The sequence below is a fragment of the Cyrtonyx montezumae genome, unplaced genomic scaffold, assembly GCF_038088225.1.
Source record: "Cyrtonyx montezumae isolate F1298 unplaced genomic scaffold, pur_monq_1.0 scaffold_3, whole genome shotgun sequence".
NCBI classification, from domain to species: domain Eukaryota; kingdom Metazoa; phylum Chordata; class Aves; order Galliformes; family Odontophoridae; genus Cyrtonyx; species Cyrtonyx montezumae.
The window spans coordinates 126,182,151-126,202,326 of NW_027072034.1; the positions used below are offsets into that span (position 1 = coordinate 126,182,151).

Consider the following 20,176-nt stretch of genomic DNA (forward strand, 5'->3'; position numbering starts at 1 on the left):
GAGCACAGAACCAGAGCAGAGCCCTCCTGTCACCTTTAGATGACTCTTGATGGATCTTCAGGCAGGAGACGAGCACAGAGGAGAGTGGCTGCAGGCAGCAGGCAGCCAAGAGTTGTGGATTTGTGGATGTATTTGTTGGCAAAGCAAAGAGACTGCTGCTTTTTGCACTGTATGGGACCATTTAAGGACTTGTGATTTAATTCCTAAAAGCAGCGTATCATAATAGAAATGCAGGTCACTAAAAAGGGTTTTACAGTTGTCTGAGCTCACTGGAGGAGCATAGACAGCTGGTCAATTTCCTACAGAAGTAGGTATTAACTTAATCGTTTTTGCTGCTACAACCAGTAGCAATTTCACCATCCAATAGCACTGAGGAAAATATAAGAACCTTATGGTAGCAGACGAACTCATCTAATACTAATGGACAATATTTGCCAAGGCATCGTTACCATTTTTCACCCAGCTGTATATCACGATGTCCTTTTGTTGCTGCTGCCTATGAAGTGATCATGTGGGAGGTTGTCAGAGCTTCTGCTGTTAGGTGCTTGGCTTCTGCATCACTTTGGACCTAAATCCCTCCCTACATTTTATTGCTTTAGAGAAGGTTTAGCTTATGCCAAATACAATACACATCTTAATGTCGTCCTTCGCCTTAAGGCCATTTACTCATTCATCCCCCCAGAGGTAGTCAGCCTCTCTGTGGTAACCTAAGGATGAACACATTGTTTCAAATACCCTGGCGGCCTTCACTTGATGGGGAGTGAGATCTGAAAGATCCTAGTACTTCCAGAATGAAGCTCAGTTTAATTTCAGAACTGAATGTAACTCTTATTAAATACTGCACCTACCTACCTCCTGTAGGACATTGTCCCCTTCCTACTGCAGTTGGCACTGGACGTGTGAGACTAGATCCTCCTTGTTCCACCTAAAAAAGGAATTGTTAGCAGTTGAATGTATTAAGTGGAGGCATCTAATACAATCTGTCTGTAACTAGTCCTTTTTATGGTCAGGTTAAGCTCTTTTGTATCTCTGGTGTTGAAATGAGTCACTGCTGTAAAATTTCCTAGGTGGCTGCTGTTAGGACAGGATGCATTGTAGGCGTTAGAAAGGGGACAGGAAGAGCTGTTCTCTGTACAGGCAGTCTGAGGGTCAATGAAGGTTGCAGTTTTACTAAAGGACAAAAATGAAAGGCCGGATTCTGAATCCTCCCTTGCTCCACCAGTGGCAATGCAGAGTCCATGTAGCTGGCCCTCCATGCCCCAGTGACAGAGCAAAATTCTCTATGAATGTGTTGAATTTGAAATGTAGGTTTTAACAGTGTAAACACCAGATTTCCTCTCTAGTTCTTATTCTGATATTATTAGCACCAGTAGTTCATGCTATATGTATGCTGGATGGCATAAGTCATGAAGGAAATACTTCTGGATAGGCAAATCTCCCTCTTGCTCAAGCAAACTTTAGGTCAAAAATTGAGAAAAGTCCTTATCTAGCCATGGAGCTGGCAGGGGCTGGAGCTTGTTGCATTCATAACAAATAACATTTCATTCCTCTGCATTTTCTTTCAGAGGTGGCATGGTTCAGACCAGTGAACAGTATGAATTTGTGCACCACGCACTAAGTCTGTATGAAAGCCGACTTTCTGAGGAAGCTGTCCAGTGAAGACAAGGAGGGTGAAACAGAATGTCTGTCTCTTGAGGTAATTTGTTTCATTACCTACCAGCAGCTTCTTCAAGGAGTTTACTGCAGTGGGAAGAGCGGCTTTGAAGCCAACTTCTGAAAGGATTGTGGACAATTTGGTAAGAGTATAAAGATTGCTGGACCTTTACTGTATATGAATGTATTGTGAGCTTCCCAAAAATGATTTATAAAGAAGGTACTGTACTGAAACTACACGTGGATTTCACATATATATCTAAAGGTGGGTTCATTCTGTAATACTGGTATCTGCCCTATGGAATGTATGTATGTGCTACTGCCGGAGTCGACTGGACATAGAAACTTCTACTGAAGAAATGTTTATCAAGTGTACAAATGCTTTAACGTTTGCAAAATGTCTTGTGAATGGACTGTCAACTGTACTGTAAAGTGCTATTACTGATTATGTGGTGAGCTTGTTTCTTGGCCACATAATATTCTTGCTGCTAAAATTGCAAGTGTTCAATAATGGATTTAAGAAAAAAGAAAAAGAGGATGAGAAAAAATGTTGAGTCTTGTTTTTGAAAATATTCAAAAGCAGCTAATATTTTATATGGAAGTATATGTTCTTCATACTATTAACTATTAAATGTGTATTTACTGTAGGTCTTACGGAGCAGCTGCTGAGCACAATGTCTGTTATTCAGTGTGTATGTATTTACCCTGTACTGTTGACTGTCATAGAACATGCTTCAGCTACAGACCCAAATCCAGTGTATTTGTAAATTGTGTGAGTCATTTTACTTTAAAGTTTTAAAAGAAACTTTGTAGCATATATTAAATGGTAAGGATTTTAAATATTTGTCTGTCTTTTATTAATACGAGATTTTTTTGCTTACATTGTTTATCTGCTCTGTCTCTTTCAGTAAGAGATAGATGCCTTTGTGATATGGACTGTTCCATGACAGGTTATACAAGAACGAAAATGCTGCTGTGACTGTTTCCTTACTGCTCAGTAAGAATTTGTTTTTAAGAGAAATGCAAAGTTGGCATTATGACTTAATACTGGGAGGTCTGTTCACAGGTTATCATGAGTTTTTAATGCAGTGATGTTGACTTTGCTTTATACTGCTAATAAATTACACTTGATACAAAATATTTACTGAAGTCTCTATTTATTTATTTTTTGCTTAGAGTAATTTGGTGCATGCTTTTGTACACCCAGAACAGGCAGAGCTTGGTACAGTTTGGCTATATACATAATGGCTTCCGATTACTAGAGAGTAAATCCTACTGACATTGAGCAAAGTGGATCACTTGATGAAGGCACAATCAACAGCACCCAGTCCTCAGGGGAGTTCATATAAGGTCCAGTATATACCTGAGAGATCTGCCCTCTCCACTCCTCCTTCTCCTCTCACTCTCTGCTTGGCTTTTTAGGACTTGTGGAGCTAGAAACATCAGTATCAGGATTTTGCCTAATTACAGATAGTTATAAAAATGTGTACATGCTCCCTGCATAATACTTTTTTGGCATCATCCAGATCACCTGAGGACTCATAATATTTCACAGGCAATTAATTATACAGAGGTACAATCCCTTTTTCTTTGGACTTTCAGTCTAAAGCGGTTCAACACCATCTCTTCTAGTGGCCTGCGTGTTTGCATTTTTCCAAAAGAAAGCAGCTAGTAAACTGTGAAGAATCATATGAAACGACAAAGTGGTGTAAAACTCCCCAAAACAATTGAATAGAAGGAAGTGCTCGTCACTGACTTTTTCCCCCTGTGAAGGCACATTTCCTTCCTAGCCTTCGCTTCACTTATCTGAGGTGGTTTTTTTTAAGAGAAGCGTGGGCAGTTGCTAGAGGGAAAATGGAGTCCTTAATTCACGTCCTGGTTTTTACCTGTCTTGCCTTGATGTTCTCAGGTAAGTGTCTCTCCCCACCTCCCCTCCACCAGTTCGCTCTTTCCGCCACTGAGCAGAAACCTCCAGGGCAGCTGGGGACTTACAGAACAGAGTCACTTCTGTGCGTGAGCTTATACAAGAGGAATGGGGGGCAGGGCCAACACAGCCAGTTCTGTTTAGGTTTCTCTTTCAATGCTGGATGTACCTCTTCTTGTTTTTAAGATTTCCTACTTGACAATACAGGAGATGAGCTTTGGGGCAATGTCTTTGAAGGGGAAACTCTGTTTTACTGCTACCCTGTATAACTTCCAGAGGCATGAGATTTCTGTAATGCTTAGTTGGAAACTACCGAGATCTGTAGAAACAGAGGAATGAAAAACCTCAACGGAGGGAAAAAAGCATTGATTTTAGCTGTAATTAATAAAATGTTATCACTAATTAAATATTGTAACTAATAACGTGTTTGAGTAAAACTGAGGGTAGAAAAATAAAAACATAAATAAGATGGGGAAGAGTGGCTGCATTTGAAATATTTGTGCTCCATGACATGTACTTTTTTGCTCTGGTAACTTCGGAGCTTTATGATAAATGAGTCATAGCTGTGTTCATTTGAATGCTTGTTTGCTGTATTTATGGTGGAACAAAGTGCTGAGCTGAAATGGATTAGAGTGGCCACAGAACTAACAGCTAGAGACATTGGAGTAAATCCTGTAAGAGTTGTACTTCCTATCCATAGAAAGTCTCCATTCTTACAAAGGCACGGGTACTGAGAGGTGTTTTTCTTACATGTTTTCTTCACTAACACTGAGAGTTTTGCTAAAACAATTTGCAAGCAGTAAATTATATTGCAGAATGACTGGGCCATAAAACTGAAAGAAGATTGAGAGATCTTGTAGACAGATGTCTGTGTTTTCAAGGGGGGGGGGCGGGGGAAGTGGGATGTTTAGAACAGGTATCTAAAGTTAGAAATTCTTGTATTTCTTTTATATCCGGTGTAGGTTTTTCTTCATTTTTACATACAATTAAAGTTAAGGTGACATTTGCCACAACAGTTTGCTATTTGTGTTTTGACATTACCATGAAAGAGTGCTCACATCATGTGGGCTGTACAATTGGGGTTCTTTCGAGTAGGTTAAACACATGGAGAGTTCATGAGTAGTTGAACACAGTCAGTGGGAAGGGAAATTTATTTGCTGATGTATTTTAAATCATTGTGAATTTACTTTTTAAATAACCATGTGTAATCTGTTGTATTTTCTGGGATTTTCCTCTTCCAGAAGGGTTTCTGATTATCCATGTCCAGAGACAGCAGTGTCTTTCAGAAAGGAGAGGAGTCATTATGGAAAGGTGCAGCATGAGCAGTCCCAACCAGCAGTGGCAATGGATGGCTGATGACAGGCTCTTCCATGTGAAATCTGGACAGTGCCTGAGCATCTCCACGCGTTCTGCACTGTCATCTCGCAGCATCATCGTCAATTGCTCCCAGGCAGTCAGGTGGACTTGCCACGAGGAAGATGGGCTCCTGAAGGTAGCCAACAGCTCACTCTTTCTTACCAAGCAAGGTCAGAAGGTGATGGCCAAGCAGAGTAAAAAATACCTTCATACGTGGATGCAGCTCGAAGCCAGCGAGATGGGAAAACCTGTCTATGTAAATCTCTGCTCAAAGCAAGGTGAGCTATTTCTTCAAAAAGATATCCTGGAATTTGGTCAGTTTGGTGGAGTCTGATAAAGCACTGGCACAGGCTGCCCAGATGGGTCGTGGATGCCCCATTCCTGGAGGTATTCAAAGACAGGTTGGATGGGCCCCTGGGCAGCCTGATCTGGTGGGTGATAACCCTACTCATGGAATAGGAGTTGGAACAGGATGATCTTTAAGGTTCCCACCAACCTAAGCCATCCTGTGATTCTATAAGTTTAGGTAACAAAAATGTCTCTTCAGTGCTTACTCATATGTTAAGAATTCTCAAGTGTTTGGTTTATACATAAAAACATCTTTTCATAGTAACAAAAAAGAAAAAGAGTTAAAAGAACCACAAAAGGAAAGCTGAGATTAGAGCAGTCTGTCTGATTATTTTTTTTTTTATCAGGATGTTCCCCCCCGCCTTCTCTACTCACAGTCCTAACATCAAAGTACTTACGTGCTAGCTCAGCTCACTATTCCTGTGTCATTTCCTTCTTTATTTTTAAACAGAAGTATAGATTATAATTCCATGTAGTTTTTAAAATATGGATGTGTGCAGGTCCTTCTCATTCATTGTATCATAAAATCTGGTTTCAACACGTCAATAACAAGGAAGTATCTGAAAATCAAAATACATTTATTACTCTGATATCCCCAAATGCATGATTGGAAGAGCCATATAGTCCACATATTTGTATGTTCATGCAGATTCTCTCTGCCATTGGATGGAACATCTATGAGAGCACTCAAAATCCTGAATATAATCTTAGAAATTCTTGCAGTGACACTTGTATACGCATGGGCCCGCGCACATGCTTCTAGATGTGTTGAGACACCTGTGTTACATATTACATATCCCCAGCAAAAAGGAAAAAGAAACGTTTGAATTTACTTAATAATGTTTTCTTTGACATCCTGTTGTCAGTCATTCATAACAATCCCTTTGGTATTCTACTTGCACACTTTTAAGGTGTTCTTTGTGGTAAATAAAGACAACCTGCACAGTTAAGCCTTTCAGTGGGAAACACACCACTTATTCTTATATTTACATGATTTTAAAAGTGGTTTATGGTTCAATACTTTTGCATCTGGCCAAGTTTTCAGAACATTTCAAACAAATTCCTTGTTCTTTCTAACCCGAGAATGTTGGGGCATGCTTGATAGCTGATCCTCCTCCCATTCCTCCTAAGGCTGGGTACCAACGTTTTTCAGCCAATCTACACTTGCAGGAATCCAGTCACAGCAACAGGACCACTGTGGAAGTCCGAAAGGAAAAGATGCATTATCAAGGAATGGAGAATTGGACAACATGCAGTCTTCTCATATATTTTAAAGACTTAGAAGGCAAAATAATATGAAGTTCTGTGTACCTGTGCGTAGACAGAGAGTTGCTTGCTTATTCAAAGACACCATGAAAAATTAAGTTAGATACCTAGGCAGTGTTATTTCTGCAGACAGTTGGATAAAGTGTTGCCTAACAGATTTGAGGTAAGCTTGAATCCTTTTCTTACTCATCATGAGAAGATGATTTAAGACCAATGAGTACTGAGCAATTCTCTAAGTAGAGAAGCCTGTTGATTCTCTTTAAGAGTCTCACTTTATTAGTTACCCCCTTTTTGACGGCTCTTAGAAGCTGAAAAATAAATTATACCTTGTGATCCACAATACCTAAGAATTCCAAGTGTTCATTAGTAGAAGTAATATGAAGAGATGCATTTTTTCAAATGAAAATAGTAAGTACCTCAAGAAGAAAACTAATGCCTACAGTGCTGATATTGGTGGTCATATAAATATCAAAAATTTCAATGCTGAATTCTTAAAATTACTCTCTTGAGCACATCTTCCTAAATTCAGCAAATCCTGCAGTAGATCAGTCTAAAATAACATATTCAATCTATGTTTAGATGAGATAGCAAAAACTGAGCACTCTTTGGAGCTGAAACGGCTGTATATTTTTTCTACTCCAGACTAATATCATGTTTGATTGTAATTTAACCTTTTTTTCATAGTATTTATAAAAAAAAACATTGTTATTTTCACAATGGAGTTACTTACTGAATTGAATCCCAAATATCCGCTCAGATAAAGAACATGCTCCAAACCCAACAACTGGAACTACCTCTTATACTGGAGCTAATTCAAATACCAAGCATAATTTGTTCTGAGGTTGGGGAAAGTCTGAGCTCAGATTTGGATTTCAAATCATAAATTGATTGTGCTGGATATTCGGTTTTTGCTACAATCCTAACCTAAATGACTGTGTGTGGAAATCCAGATGAGTTTACACATGTAATCCAGATCTGTTCAGTCAGAGATCACTCTAAATCTAACAGCAGGCAGTCCATCCCACACAAAGACATTGCTGATTGTGGCAGCAGGCTCAAACAGCAGACACAACAGAAGGCCACAAGGTATTGTCTCCCTTGAGGTGGTGGGACGTCAGGTTTCGGCATTCATGAGATTAGGGGCACAGATGCACAGACCTTTAGAGCTAAGGCCTTATTTTCACTTGCAGGCTCAGAACTTTCCTAAGTCTGGGATTCAGTAGAAGGAAGAGGGATGGAAACAAAGAGGACAAAAACATGCAGGAGCTGCAGGGCTAGAAGGCAGCATGATGAGGGAGAGTGCTATGTGAAGAAATGGAACATGCTGAGGGAGTGAGGTAGGGTGCTCACAAGAAAAGCAAACATCAGCTCATTAGAAGCATGTCTGGGACAGAGGGAGAAGTAAACCTTTCATGTTAATGAAGATCATCAATGAACAGTTGGAAGTGTTTTCATAGATATAGTGAAAGACTTAGACAAAATATGGTTTTGCATGCAAGAAAATTGGCAGACATGAAGGATTCTCAGGATCCGGTTTTGTATTTGGATGTATATTTGCAGAAGAATTTTGTGCACAGTAAATTATGTGAAATCTAAAATTAAAAATCACAGGCAATATTCTTCCGAAAGGAAGAAGGATCTTTACTATGACTGAGAGCAGCAAAATCTGTTGCAAGCAAATAACAACCCCAAGCACTGCAAATCTAACACAGTAATGCTGCTGTCTCTCTGGAGTTGTGTGAACAATCCTTACATGTCTCTTTTGCTCTGGAAAGGTTTAGTTTCGCTAAAATATCTGATTAGAGAACAGAGGCAATGCCTTGTGGCGCTTCAAATATTACCAACAAACCTTAAAACCACTTGAAACTGAAAATTATTCACTAAATTAAGAATTATTTCAAACAGGGAGATGAAAGTCCAGGCTGTATGCTGAGATTACTCACAGTGCTGTAGACTGACACGCGGCCTGTAGAGCACTCTAGTCACAGAAATTGACATGAGCTGTTTTGTAATGCAGTACTCTATGTCACATTTCCCTTCTGCTGTAACATATACAGGAAGGACATCTCCTAAAGTAAGTGTAGCTGCAAAACCCTAGAATTGTGGATTAAGCTCCATTCACAAGAGAAGCTGATTCTGTAGAGGGGCATGGCTTCTTTACTTATTGTTGTGTGTCAGGTATTTAAGAAGCATAGTAGGATCTGCAATGATATGAAACAAAATAGGCAAGAAAGTCAAACAGCACCTTTTTATCTCAATTTGTTTGCAGTCTGTCATAGACAAAATATCTGATATTATACATAAGCAAAATCCTGACATGCCCTCTGTCAATGACTGTTACCTTCACAGTCCTACCTCCGATTCTATCCTAGCTTCTGGTCCTGTGTCTCTGCTTCCTTTTTACCTTCCTGTCACATTGCTTTCTCTCTTCCCATTATCTCATTTTCAGTGGGGAAAATGGGAGCAGAGCAGAGCAGGGCAGTGTACACTCAGGGTATGCTCTGAACCAGGCGAGTAACTGCAGAACACAGTAAAGAAAGATAAGAGCACCATCCTGTTGGTCTTCTTGAAAAAGGGGAAAGGGGAAGAACACTAAAGAAAGGTGGAAGAAGCACTGGAAAAGCTTCAACTCCCACCCAATTTTGTGATAGTGTTGATATCTATGGGCCTTAACTTTTCCACACCTTAGTGTTGGTAATAACTGCAGCAATCCATCCCGAGGTTCCTAACAGGTTGGGTTTCTCTATGTTTCTGCCTACTCAGAAGGACATAGGTCTCCCATTGGCCCTATGAGAGCCCTGAGCAGCTGTCTCAGGTGCCCTAGGGCTTTTCAGATTGCACAAAGTATCAACATTCAGGCACCTGAGCCAAGCCCTGGGTGTCTACACAGCAGCTACTTTTCTAAGCTCTCTTCAGTAGAGAGCCATGGAGTTAATGGGGTCTGGATACCTTGCCCAAGCCTGAAGGCACTGCTATAGGGTTCCAGGTGCTTGACAAGGAACCAGTGATATTCACACAGCACTTTGCTCAGCATATACACAGAACTGATGGATCTCCTTTGCTTGTAAGCAGCCTGCTGCTGTGCAGATGGATGCAGTCTGCAGTACACCCATGGATGAAATATGCACTTAGTCATAATGTCATAATTTCTCCTGGGTGTGCTACTGATGATTACAATGGTATGTTCACACACTGTACATCATTCAGCCACTATTGATCAATGTCACTGTCAGTTCTGCAGTGCTGTTCCCATGAACAGTTTTATGACTGATTTCCAAAGAGACTGCTAGAACAATGTTAAGCACTTCTGAGAAATCCCACTGCTGCGATTCCTGTGTACTTAGCTGATAGCCACGTAGGAGGTGAGTTTTTTCTGGTTCAAAAGGGATAAAAGTTAGAAATTCAAGTTGTGTAGAAATCTTTTTGCCAAAGTCTTACAGTAAAGAGACTTCTCTTGTAAGTGCCTGCTGCTGAAGAGATGAGAGGGCCCTTATACTGGCACCCTAGCAGCTTTCCTTAGATAATTTAAACCTGGATCATGATACACTTGTTACTCAATAGTCCAGCACTGCATACATGAAAAGTGCTGGTACACATGCCCCAAGTTCCAGTACATCCTACTGCTACGCACAAGCCATTTCCATCTAAGGTTCACAGGTTTTCAGCCTCTGGTTGAAGGCTGAAGCTTGAAGAAAGGAGACAGGTGGGGCATTTACCAAGTGCCCCTTTGTAGTACCTCCCCAGGCTGATGGCATGGGTCTGATGACCTGTGATTTTTCTGGCAGTGGAGTTGGCCTCTCCCCTCTGTTCCTGCACCAGGGATACTGCTTATCCCAGATACTGGGTCCCACAGACCTTTTATGGAGTAGCAGCTCTACTAAAACACAACTGGCACTGGAATGTCAGTTTCTTCCTGTTGGAATAGCTGCTATTTTTCTGTAAACAAAGCCAAGGGTTTTTTTTATTTTTTTTAATGTGCTTTTAAGTTGAGTGTGTAAATCTATATTTAGGAACCCAAATGAATGGCCTTTTTTTCTATGTGGCTGCTAACCACTCAGATGTCTTTTTTTTTTAAAGCTGTCTTCCTATCAGTAGCTTACTCCCTGCTGAACTTGGAGATATTTAAGAGGCACAGAGCCAGCAGGCTTAATCCAGCCCAAGTCATCAGTGCTGGCACTTCTAGTTGCCTACCACAGGCTTTCATAGACCCCCAACTAACAAGAGATCCCCAGGAACAAAGGGTGACATGGACTTGAGACTAAGTCAGGACTTGTGGCAGCTGAAGGTTGGGTTCAGCAGCTGACAACAGCTTGAGCACAGGGCTGCCCCTGCCAGACTCTTCCCTGACCTTTGGATAGGGACCACGAAGGTATGTGATGCAGAACCACAGCAGACTTTGCACTATAGGCAATCTGATGACAGGACGAGAGGGAATGGCCAGAAGTTGCGCCGGGGAAGATTTAGATTAGACCTGAGGAAACATTTTTTTTCTCTGAAAGAGTGGTCAGGCACTGGAATGGCCTGCCTAGGGAGGTGGTTGAGGCACCATCCCTAGTGCTGTTCAAGAAGCGTTTAGATGAGGTGCTAAGGGATTTGATTTAGTAGTTGGGTAGGGATAGTGATAGGAGGATGGTTGGACTAGATGATCTTGTAGGTCCTTTCCAACCTTATGAACCTATGCACCTACGAACCTATGAATCTGCAGAGGACTCTGCAAACACATCACCAGTAGCACGAGGGTTGTCATGCAGCGTCGGAGCAAACATGAGGGTTCCTTTGTAAAAGAAAACAAAATGCCATCATCAGAATTCTTCTCCATGCCTTGACTTTGAAAAATATTTGATCAACAGTTTTTGTAATGTAATGGATATTTGTAATGTAATGGATATTTGGTCATTTTTATTTCCAGTGAAACGCAAATAAGAGGGGAAATGTTTCAGTAGGTATCATCCCACCCTGGCAAGCCAGTCCTTGATCAAGAGGATCCTGAACAATATACCTGGTGAACGCACCATGCTGTCAAGCATGAGAAACACTTGTAGGAAAGTGTCACTTACAAAGGTTACTAATCTCCCTTTTATTTCCAGATACAAAGGGAAGTACCACAAGTTTTACTAAATGGACATGTTTACATGCATGTTTACACATACACCAAAAATAAAAGAACCCCAGGAAAAAACAGTATTGACTTAATGGAAGATCATCCATTGATCCTTTGGGTAAAGAGGTAATCACATGTTGGCCTGCTAAGACATCGTAATTGCACACCAAGTACACCCGATTACATTTGGAAGCTTCTGCTGCAATTTAACTCAGTCATTATTTTTTTTTTTTTTTTAACAGGGATTGTGAGCTAAAATTATTATGAATGGCAATCAGCCCAGTGGCTCAGCAGCAAAACAAGGTTCTGTCATGTTGTAGAGCCCAGTTCAAGGACAGACAAAGTGTCTTGGGCATTGGGCCAACACACACTAGCTGTGCTCCAGCAATGGCAGGGCAGCTTTTTGTGAGGAGAAGGGGCCAGTGAGTAAGTTCAATCGCTTAGCTGAAACGTGATGCTACCAGATGTAGAGGCCACCACAGGTTGAACCCTGCCCTCACAGCCACAAAGAAAGGATATTAAATACATACCAATTGGGAGGAAGAGCCATGAAAATGTGGAGGAAAAATGTGTAGTAAAATCTTTCCTGCTCTCTAATTGCAACTTTGGCGTTCTCTGAAGGGTACGTGACTAAAAAAGCAAACCCAGAGTTATATTTGCAGACACTTTAGTGAAATGATACCATTGTTAGCTGAACCTTGGAAAGAGAGCAGTCAGGGGTTAGCGTGGTGTCTAACTTGGGACAGATATAAAATTGCAAGAGGAATATCACATCTAGGCACAAGGAACTTCATTACCATGCACAAAATCATAATCTGGATTTACATCAATAAAAGGCAGATGAGAATCTGTCCCATGTACTTACACATTGGGCTTTTTATTGACTGTATAAAGCTGAAATCATGCAGTCTGACAAAACACGTAAGTGAAAAAGCTATGTGTGAAAACATTGTGTTGTTAATGACAAAATACAGCCTTTCTCTACACTTTGGAGCCAGTGAGGAATTGCATTTAAGATGAGTGGTATGAAAGTTCATGGATATTTTGCGCAAACTTTAATGTTGATGCAAAATAATGTTTGTGCTGAAAACAAAAACTCCAGAACTGACAGGTGCACTTACACTACTTGGAAGCCATAACAGGCATCTATGGAACTGGTTATAAAAATATAGAGCTCATTTGAATTACTTTATTTGTCTTAGATCTCCAAGATGCTTCTGAATGGACTACTACAACTACATCCTTCCCTTTAAACACTACTACCTCAAGGCCTGACAGTCTGCTGGCAAGTAGCACAGAGATGTCCTTCAGAAACGTGACTGAACACTTCACAAAAAACTTCATTGAAAACCTCCACTTTGACTTGAAATCTTCAGCAACAGGGAAACCCTCCGTCCCAACTACTCCTCTGCAATACTCCAGCACTACAGAGGAGGTAAGGCAGATGAATTATTGATTGATTTTTATTAAGCCTGCTCCACTGTGTGGAGCCTGAGAGCTATTACAGGTGGATGTTTCACAGACTTAAAAAAAAAAAAAGCCAGCTGCAGGACTGAGCTTTGTTCTTTATTTTGATGGGATTCTTTCTTCATGCTGATAGTTCCCTTTGCTAGAAGTACATCTGGAGAAAAAATCTGCCCCTTCCGTACAGCACAATCGTGGTGCACACAGTGCTTTGGGAAAATGTCTAAGCTACAGGAAAAATGTTCAGGATACGTGAGGAGCAACGGAATGCTCATGGATGTGGCAGGAGACACGGGAGCTGACATATCCGTTCCCAGCTACTTAGTCTCTGCCATGGGTTTGTTGCACGACGTGAGGCTCTTGCTTTAACTGCATCCTAAGAAACAGTTTTATGAGCTTTTTTAGGATATTTGAGTTCTAGAATTGCATATATGGTTTATAGACTAAAGCAAGTGAAAACTCAGTGCTCTAACTTGCATTATGAGGAACACTGCCCTTGACCCTGGTCAGCTTATCTGGTGACTGATAGCCAGAGGGAAGACACACAGCTGCTCCTTCATCTACACTCTGTTCCAGAGTCCAAACACAAACAGCTCTGGCAGAGGAGGGGAATGCAGAGGAGGGGAATGCAGGTGCCAGCCCCATATCCAGAAGAAGCTAACAGTGAGCACTCAGCCCTCCAGTCTTCTGTTTTAGTGTGGGCAAGCCACAATTAAGTAATTTGAGAGCAAATCTGGCATAATCGTTGGCAAAACGTTCAGTTAGACCTAAAGCACTCAGGAGATGATTGGTCACTATCCTGCTATCAATACATAAGGATTAGAGCTGAAAATCCCTAAATCCCCCAGCTTTTTGTTCAGGAGAGCACACTGCACTTTATTTATTGGGGTCGGTGAACCTGTTTCAGTTATTACGTTGAGTGTCAACGTTACTGTAGATGAGAGTAAGAACAACAGGAGCCTTTACACATCCTGATTATTTTAAGGAAATCCTGCACAATCTGGTTTGAACAACATCACTACAGAACGTTTCAGACAGGGAGAAAGTAGAAGTGTTGCCCAGGACAATGTTGATGCAAATTACTGACTTTAGGGTTTATGGACCCTGTCAATACTATTCTAGTGCTGGCCACAAGGGACTGAGCTGATGATGGATGCACCGCACCCTAGTCCAGAGGTGATGGATGGTTCTTTCAAAATATCATTATTTGGGGCTGGCGCAGGCAGGCTGAGCTAATTACTCCATGTTCTCTGCTCATATGTAAGCCTCCTGCCTTAAGTATCTGTCTCCTCCAAATGGAAGCGCCCTGTGGAACAGGGTATTACCCAAATAGCCTCCAACAGTCCTACTGAATAGCCCCATCAGTGCTGCAGGAAGGTACTGTTTGAATTGAAGCCATTGCCTCCTGGGTTCCTACCCCAGCTCATCTCATTCACTTGATTTGCATTGAGCAAGGTCAAAGCTTTCAAACCAGATTCTTGAAGATAACCACAACAGAAAAGTATAATTATCTGTCCCTTGAAATGTCCAGCCTTGTCTAACCACTTGAACCTAGAGACCCCGTTTTTGAACATACAAAATTCTGACCTTCATCTTGTAGCTTTCTTGTCCTTAGAGTGGAATTAAAAACATTTTTGTCAAACTAGCAGACATATTTAAAAGAACAGCTGGAATTAACATGATACTTTGAAAACGTGTAGGCTAATAATTGCTATCAGGAAGACAATACCTTCTATGAACTGCATCTGCCCCAAGCCGGGTCCTCTTGTTTGTAAAATTAAAGCCTTGATGTTATTTGGCTGCGATCATGCCTACAGGGAAGGGGGGAGGGGAGGTGGACGACAATGGTGGCACTTCAATCAAACAAAATATTTAGTTTAGAGCAGCCTTGGTTTTCAAGTAAAACTGCAGCTTGCACTTTCAAGCCACGACAAAAACTATGCAAAGCCCATTTCCTCTTGATTAGAGAGACAGAGAGAGAGGCTGGTGTAAAGAAAAAAAAAAAAGGGCAGGAAACCTTGGGAAAGTGACTGAAAGAGACTTTGGAGCCTGCTATTAGAGACACATCCGGCCACTCCCAAAAGTCACTTCCAGTTCTTTTTTTTTTTCCTTTTTAATTAGTTTCTTGGCTTGCCACACAGATCGGTAAGTGTTAAAGACTGCATGACTGCTGATTTGCTAAAAACTCATTTATTCAATACCACTCTGGAAATAATTACTTGTATTACGTTGACTATTCTATACACATATATTACCTCCAGTGAATGAATGATCTCTCCTGCTTTATTCCAGTGTTGGCAGACATCTGTGGTGAAAATTACCTCTAAAGCAGCTTTGTATGAAATATAGAAATTCTAAAATCCATAAACCTGTGCTTTCTTACTAATATAACTAGCTCAAGGATTTTATGATGTTGAGAATAAGAGTTATAAACTAAGAACTTCTAATTCTGGAGCAAAGGCGAGAAGCAGCAGCAACATGCTTTTTCTCCATGCATTATCTTATGTTAACTGGAAAACACCAACATTCCCAAGAATCTTTAAATTTCCCTTTTGAAAAGTTACATTTATTTCCCGGGTCTTGTAAGTTTGCAGTAACATTACATCTACCTAACTAATTTACACATACACCTATACATCTGAATTAGAATTTCCCATGCGAATTCAAGTCATAAATATGCTGTTAAAAGTCCCTACAATACAAGCTCCACTTTCCAAGAAAATCAAGGTTGTTCTGAATATTCTTATTTTCAGAGAGGGATCTGAAGTGATCCAAACATCTCAATAAACGTTCAGATTTGCTCTTTTTCAGTGCCACAAAAGTGTTTAAGTAGTTTATGCCATTCAGTCATCAAAACATAATTATCTAAAAATGATTTTATACTGAAAAAATCTCTGGCTTGGAACTGATTGCATGATACTTATATCAGTTTAGTCCTGGCTCCATAATACACACACCATCAATGGATTATCACTGAAACAGCTCTTTGAGGCACAGTCCTTCCTTTTATCTGAAGTATACGAAATGTTTATTCCAAGGAAGATTTAGCACTGCAGTGAGCTTGACAATTACATAATAATCAGTATATATTTATAACATCAAGTAAGATTATTGATCCTGAAGTTAATGGTCATCATGAGTCTTTGCAGTGTAAAGCTCAACACTGTCTGTGCCAGGTCCCTAGGACCACGTGGGGAGCTGCACTGGGACAGATTAAAGTTTCCACAAGTCCAGGTCAGCACTCATGAATACTAAAACCTTTGGTTTCCCAGTGCAAGCTAAGGTTTTTCATATATCTGCATCGTATTTGAAGGCTGCAACAGCAGCTGCCATGAAAGGTGGACTGGCATTTTTAAATGGTAGCACCTTTTCCTCTTTGAATATCAAGATGGGGCAAAAGTGAAACAGGGATAAACTTGTTTGAGGTGCTGCTTTTAGAAGATGAAACCATGTATGCACGTACAGAAGGATGCAGAAAGGTGCCACTTCTATGTGAAAAACATGAATGTTGATTCCTCCCCCCCCCCCCTTTATGCAGCCACAGTAGCTTCTAGGTTATTGCCTATCTCAGTATATGACAGTCTGAAACAATTTCAACAGTGATTCTTTTCCCTCACTCCACCCTGCATCCACATGCATGTGAGTTTTAAGGGGCTGAAAGCTTAAATAAAAGGAAATGGGTGTGTGTGACAGAAATGGAGAGCTGTGCTGCAGCTACAGCCGAATTCAGAGTTGCTCACAGCTCATTTTGTGCTTTCTTTAAACACAGAGGTTTTTTTGCTTTCTCTGGTGTGTAATTTTAGCTTGAGAGTTATCCTGGGGAATATTTCAAGGACAGACGTTGATGCAGAGCAAAACAAAAAAGCTTGGCCCTTGGTACACGGGCTGCTCCTCTGTGTGTATACTGGACTGAAGGCAGTGGGTTGGTGGAGGGCTCTGCTGGAGCCGTCCTAGCCTCACGGTCCCTGCCATGGTGCTGCGGGGTGAGGGAGAGGATGGAGGCATTGGAGGCACACGCTGCACGCTGAATGCTCCTGAGCCTGTCCTCAGGACAGAGGTAGTGGGGATTAGCTGTGCCACAAAAGGCCACAAAAGGGACGTTTTCTCACTGAAAGGAGCTGAAAAGGACATAGCTGAAGTCTACAGGAGACGAGGCAAGGATGAGGAGAGAGGTGTGTGTGAGGTGAGGGGCCAGGTGAGGTGAGGAGGGCGGAAGGCAAGGAGAGGGAGCCCCGTGAGGAAAGGGGACAAGGGAGGAAGCAGGGAGGGAGATGGGGTGGCAGACAGGGACGAGAAAAAAGTGAAGAGAGAGGAGCCGGGAGCAGGGGGAGGGAAGGAGCCGGGGGCGGCGTCCCGGGTCCCACCGCCCAGCACGACCCGCACCCCCGGCCGGCTGCCATGAACCCCAGGGCGCCGCCCCCGCCTCGAGCAGCGAGGAAATCGCCTTTTGATTGCGGAAGTCCGCGGAAAGGGCTCCAGAGAAGTCAGCCCGGGTCAGAATGGCAGCGTGGGAAGCGGCGGCCGCCGCCCCCGCCTCCTCCGCCCCCCGCTCCTCCTCGGCCGCCGGGCAGCCCCCGCGCACCCCCCCACCGTCACCCCCCCCGCGGCCGCAGGGAGGCGGCGAGGCGCCCGGGGCAGCCCCAAGCGCATGCAGCAAGCGGGCGGCCCGGCGGAGGGCTGGCTGCGCGGCCGCCGCGGGGAGCCAGCCCGGCGGGGAGCGGGGCCGGGGGCACCCCGAGGGTCCGCGGGGCCGCTCGGCTTCTTCATTCCCCCCTCCCCTCCCCGCGAGGGATTCCGAGGATAAAAGCGGGTGGCGATGCTGAGCTATGGAGCGGGACTCGCCCTGTGCACGGTGCTGGCGCTCAGCGAGGTGAGGGGGGCTGCGCAGGTGGGTTTTGCCCCGAGGGCGGCGGGGGTTGGCACGGCACGGAGTGGCTGCCGGTCGGTGTCGCAGCGCTGTGCCCGCGCTCTCTCCACAGGCCGCGCGCGGGGAGGCGGCGGGCTGCAGCGCCAACCTGACGGAGCGCCGCGTGGCCGCGCGGAGCGCCTGGCTGCGCTGGAGCGCCGCGGCCCACGCCTGCGACTTCAACCTGACGGGACGCTCCGAGGACGGCCAGCCCGCTGGCTGCCGTCCCGCCTGCGACGGCAACGGCTCCTACGGTTGCACCGTGCGGGACCTGGAGGCCGGGACGTGGTACCATCTGCGCATCGAGCCGCTCGCCGACGGGGAGACCGCCGACGTCACTTTGCAGACAGGTAAGCCGCTGCCGAAAGCTTGCACGGCGGGCTGGAAGGAGGCTCGGCCGGCGATGAGCGCGATCTGCCGCTCCTCAGCCCCTCGAGCTGCCTGCCGGCAGAAGTGAGCGGTGGCATCCTTTCTGCCCGTCCGATCTATTGGCTTCGTAGTGCCTCAGGTGACGGCATAGTTGTGTTTAAAATGTGGTCGATGTCAACGACTGCTGGGTGCTGTTCAAGGTTAGCTCACCGTTTCATTCTAATACCACGTCATACTGTTTTTATCCCATCTCGTGAGTCTGGAAGTTCAAAATCTGAAATTTCTTGCATGTCCCTTTGTACCGAATACAGCCGCTGAGGTGTACGATGGGCCGAAAGTGTGCAGAGCATGGCAGTGCTGCATCCACGACTAGCTGTGAAAATGCTCCAGCAGTGCCCTTTGTGCGTGTGTGTTTGTGTGTGTGTGTGGGAGCAACGCAGCACTGTGAGGCCAAGAGCCACTCTGAGCAGCCTACTGTGGTAGCAGAAGAACGGGACTCTTTCTACATTTATCTGTTGTTTTAAGGATGATGATGTCCAGTCCAGCCTCTTACAGGTGCTAACACAAGCCTCAAAATGGAGATGACTTAAATAGTGTCTGTCATTAAATGCCTCCCTGATTTGCTCCTAAAATCTTCACATTGGAGAGGTGTTTTAGTATTTGCATTTAAGATTATGGCAGCACAACACTTAGCAGTTGTTTAAACACCTAGCGGTTGCTAGTTCAGACATCTCATTTGCTGTCATACCCTTTTCCCTGCAGTAACTACAAATAACAGTAAATACCCTCCATTTGTTTGCCTTGGCACCTGAAGTTAAAGAAGTCTAGTGCCGAATCTGCGGGTGTAATGGGTATATATTAAGCACAAGTAGCGTGTCTTGATGAAAACAAGTAATACTTTCTATACAAGCAGTGGTTTAAGTCCACATCGTATATAATCCCAACTCTTTCTAATACTGATAACTTGTAATTTGAAAATTGAAAGAGTGACAGGTAGTGAAGCAGCATCAGTGACAGGTACTAGAGTTCTAAGAAGGGATGCTTGAGATGGGGTAAGGATAGCACTTTAGATCACATTTTGGTTATTGCAAAGTCATTTAGGCAGTAGTTTGTATTTGTCACTTATGACTTTTTAATCAGTAAAATTATTTTGCAAGACTGAGATGATAAGTGACTGATACAACTGCTGATGTAGCCATACTGTATCAGCAATGTATGTAGCTGGTGTCAGAGTGAAAACACTGATTACAGTTCAAACTGAAGTACTACAAATTAGCTGACCGTAGTTGAAGAGGAGTTTGGGTTTGGGTTTGAATAGCACAGATTTGTCAAAAGCATGAAATAAGAATAGAGGAGCTGTGGTTTCCTTCCAACACAACGGGTCAAATTGTTCCATGGTTTCTCACATCCTTTGATTCAATTTCAACTCTTGCATTGCTTGTGTTTAAAGTATACATGTAGCTCCAGGATAACTTCTAAAGAATATATAGGGTTTGTTATACCCCTCAGCAACCTACGTTGCATTGTCTGTACTATGCATTTCAGTGCAGAATGAGATCCAATTCTATATTCCTCTGTGCGTTTCCTCTAGGGGCAGCGTTTAGAGCAAGTTTTCTGGAAGCTGTCTTCACCTGTACCATTACAAGTTGGTGTCAGTAGTTTTAGTTTAAGGTATATATTCCTGGAAACCATATGATGAATGTGGAAGCATAAGCAATATTTTCAATTGTATTGTAAACAAAATTCCCACTGATTTGAATGGTAGCGGAACTGAGCTATCATGGGCCAT

General features: G+C 43.0%; 2 protein-coding genes across 3 annotated transcripts in view; both read left to right on the forward strand.

Moving 5' to 3' along the window:
* Positions 1-2,780, forward strand: part of PTPRR (protein tyrosine phosphatase receptor type R) — a 145,262-nt gene extending 142,482 nt beyond the window's left edge. Inside the window, exon 14 of the mRNA XM_065743306.1 lies at positions 1,566-2,780. Coding sequence (XP_065599378.1) covers positions 1,566-1,659 — 94 coding nt within the window. The 3' untranslated portion in view covers positions 1,660-2,780. The remainder of the gene's footprint in view (positions 1-1,565) is intronic.
* A 718-nt stretch (positions 2,781-3,498) lies between these two features.
* Positions 3,499-20,176, forward strand: part of PTPRB (protein tyrosine phosphatase receptor type B) — a 59,201-nt gene continuing 42,523 nt past the window's right edge. For both annotated transcript variants that reach the window (XM_065743296.1, XM_065743295.1), the window contains exons 1-4: positions 3,499-3,562; positions 4,819-5,211; positions 12,851-13,083; positions 18,092-18,368. In XM_065743296.1, the coding sequence (XP_065599368.1) occupies positions 3,508-3,562; positions 4,819-5,211; positions 12,851-13,083; positions 18,092-18,368 (958 nt within the window). In that variant the 5' untranslated portion in view covers positions 3,499-3,507. The remainder of the gene's footprint in view (positions 3,563-4,818; positions 5,212-12,850; positions 13,084-18,091; positions 18,369-20,176) is intronic.